Raw genomic sequence first — 1,929 nt, 5'->3', positions numbered from 1 at the left:
TCAAGGGACTCCCTGACTGCACCCATGACAAGGTCATGCAGGCAAGGACTCAAGGGGTCCCTTAGATCTGCTTGAGCATCTACCCCCGAAACCAAAATCTGTCTGTTATACTACACTCTTCTGACATTAACAGGGGCTATCCCCGACCACCTTTCTCTGGAAAATTAACTTAGAGCTCCAGTTAATAGTCTCCTGCATATAAAAGGAGTGTCTCAGGTCAAAGCTCTCTGCTGGCAGACTAGCTTGTGTGACAGGATTATCCACATTCTTGCTACTATGCACAGGATTGTTTACAACCTCTCAACCATAAACAGCACAGAGAGTTTGGAGTATTTTGAAAGTCTTAGTCTTTCATAGGGTTTTTCTAAAGATAAAAATCATGTTGGCCTCTTTTACCAAGGACCTGCCAACATGGGCCGCGTTCACACCAAAACCGTAAAGAAAGTGGCCCGGATCATCATTGAGAAGTACTACACGCGCCTGGGCAATGACTTCCACACCAACAAGCGGGTGTGTGAGGAAATCGCCATTATTCCCAGCAAGAAGCTTCGCAATCAGATCGCAGGCTACGTCACACATCTGATGAAGCGGATTCAAAGAGGCCCTGTGAGAGGTATCTCCATCAAGCTGCAGGAGGAGGAGAGAGAGAGGAGAGACAATTACGTGCCTGAGGTCTCAGCCCTGGATCAGGAAATCATTGAAGTAGATCCTGACACTAAGGAAATACAGAAGCTGTTGGACTTTGGCAGTCTGTCCAACTTGCAGGTCACTCAGCCTACAGTTGGGATGAACTTCAAAACACTGCGTGGAGCCGTTTGAGTCTTTCTGCTGTGCTGTAATATTTTCAATAAACCTTGGACAACAACAACAAAAATCATGTTGATGAAGGGTTTCATTGCTGAGTTAATGATTGCCATCAGGCCTCCATATCCTCAGGCACCTGGGAGTATGTTAATCAATGTAATTGGAATGTAGAAAAAGAAATATAGTAGTTTTGATATTAATACTAGACTTTTGAGTTAATGAATTTTCTCTGCTATAAATCACTGTACTCCTCTTTCTTTGTTATAAACCATTGTATCGTTGCTATGTAAAAATGTAACTTTATCACTATCTTAAGACTAAGTAGATCTTAAGGGAAAACAAGTTTTCTGATTGACTAATACCAGACCACCTGACCTGCATCTTGAGAAATCTGTATGCAGGTCACGAAGCAACAGTTAGAACTGGACATGGAACAACAGACTGGTTCCAAATAGGAAAAGGAGTACGTCAAGGCTGTATATTGTCACCCTGCTTATTCAACTTCTATTCAGAGTACATCATGACAAACGCTGGACTGGAAGAAACACAAGCTGGAATCAAGATTGCTGGGAGAAATATCGATAACCTCAGATATGTAGATGACACCACCCTTATGGCAGAAAGTGTAGAGGAACTAAAAAGCCTCTTGATGAAAGTGAAAGAGGAGAGTGAAAAAGTTGGCTTAAAGCTCAACATTCAGAGAACAAAGATCATGGCATCCAGTCCCATCACTTCATGGGGAATAGATGGGGAAACAGTGGAAACAGTGTCAGACTTTATTTTCTGGGGCTCCAAAATAACTGAAGATGGTGACTGCAGCCATAAAATTAAAAGACGCTTACTCCTTGGAAGAAAAGTTATGACCAATCTAGACAGCATATTCAAAAGCAGAGACATTACTTTGCCGACTAAGGTCCGTGTTGTCAAGGCTTTGGTTTTTCCTGTGGTCATGTATGGATGTAAGAGTTGGACTGTGAAGAAAGCTGAGCACTGAAGAATTGATGCGTTTGAACTGTGGTGTTGGAGAAGACTCCTGAGAGTCCCTTGGACTGCAAGGAGATCCAACCAGTCCATTCTGAAGGAGATCAGCCCTGGGATTTCTTTGGAAGGAATGATGCTAAAGCT

At 42.9% G+C, this 1,929-nt stretch overlaps 1 protein-coding gene across 1 annotated transcript; it reads left to right on the top strand.

The window, feature by feature from the left end:
- The first annotated feature begins 390 nt into the window (after nt 1-390).
- Nucleotides 391-868, top strand: LOC120859667 (40S ribosomal protein S17-like). The gene has a single exon (XM_040235680.1). The coding sequence runs from the start codon at nt 412-414 to the stop codon at nt 817-819; it is 408 nt and encodes a 135-aa protein (XP_040091614.1). The 5' UTR covers nt 391-411; the 3' UTR covers nt 820-868.
- Nucleotides 869-1,929: the final 1,061 nt, after the last annotated feature.

This window comes from Oryx dammah, unplaced genomic scaffold (genome assembly GCF_014754425.2).
Source record: "Oryx dammah isolate SB20612 unplaced genomic scaffold, SCBI_Odam_1.1 HiC_scaffold_2252, whole genome shotgun sequence".
Taxonomy (NCBI): Eukaryota; Metazoa; Chordata; class Mammalia; order Artiodactyla; family Bovidae; genus Oryx; species Oryx dammah.
This window is presented reverse-complemented; position numbering and strand designations above follow the sequence as displayed.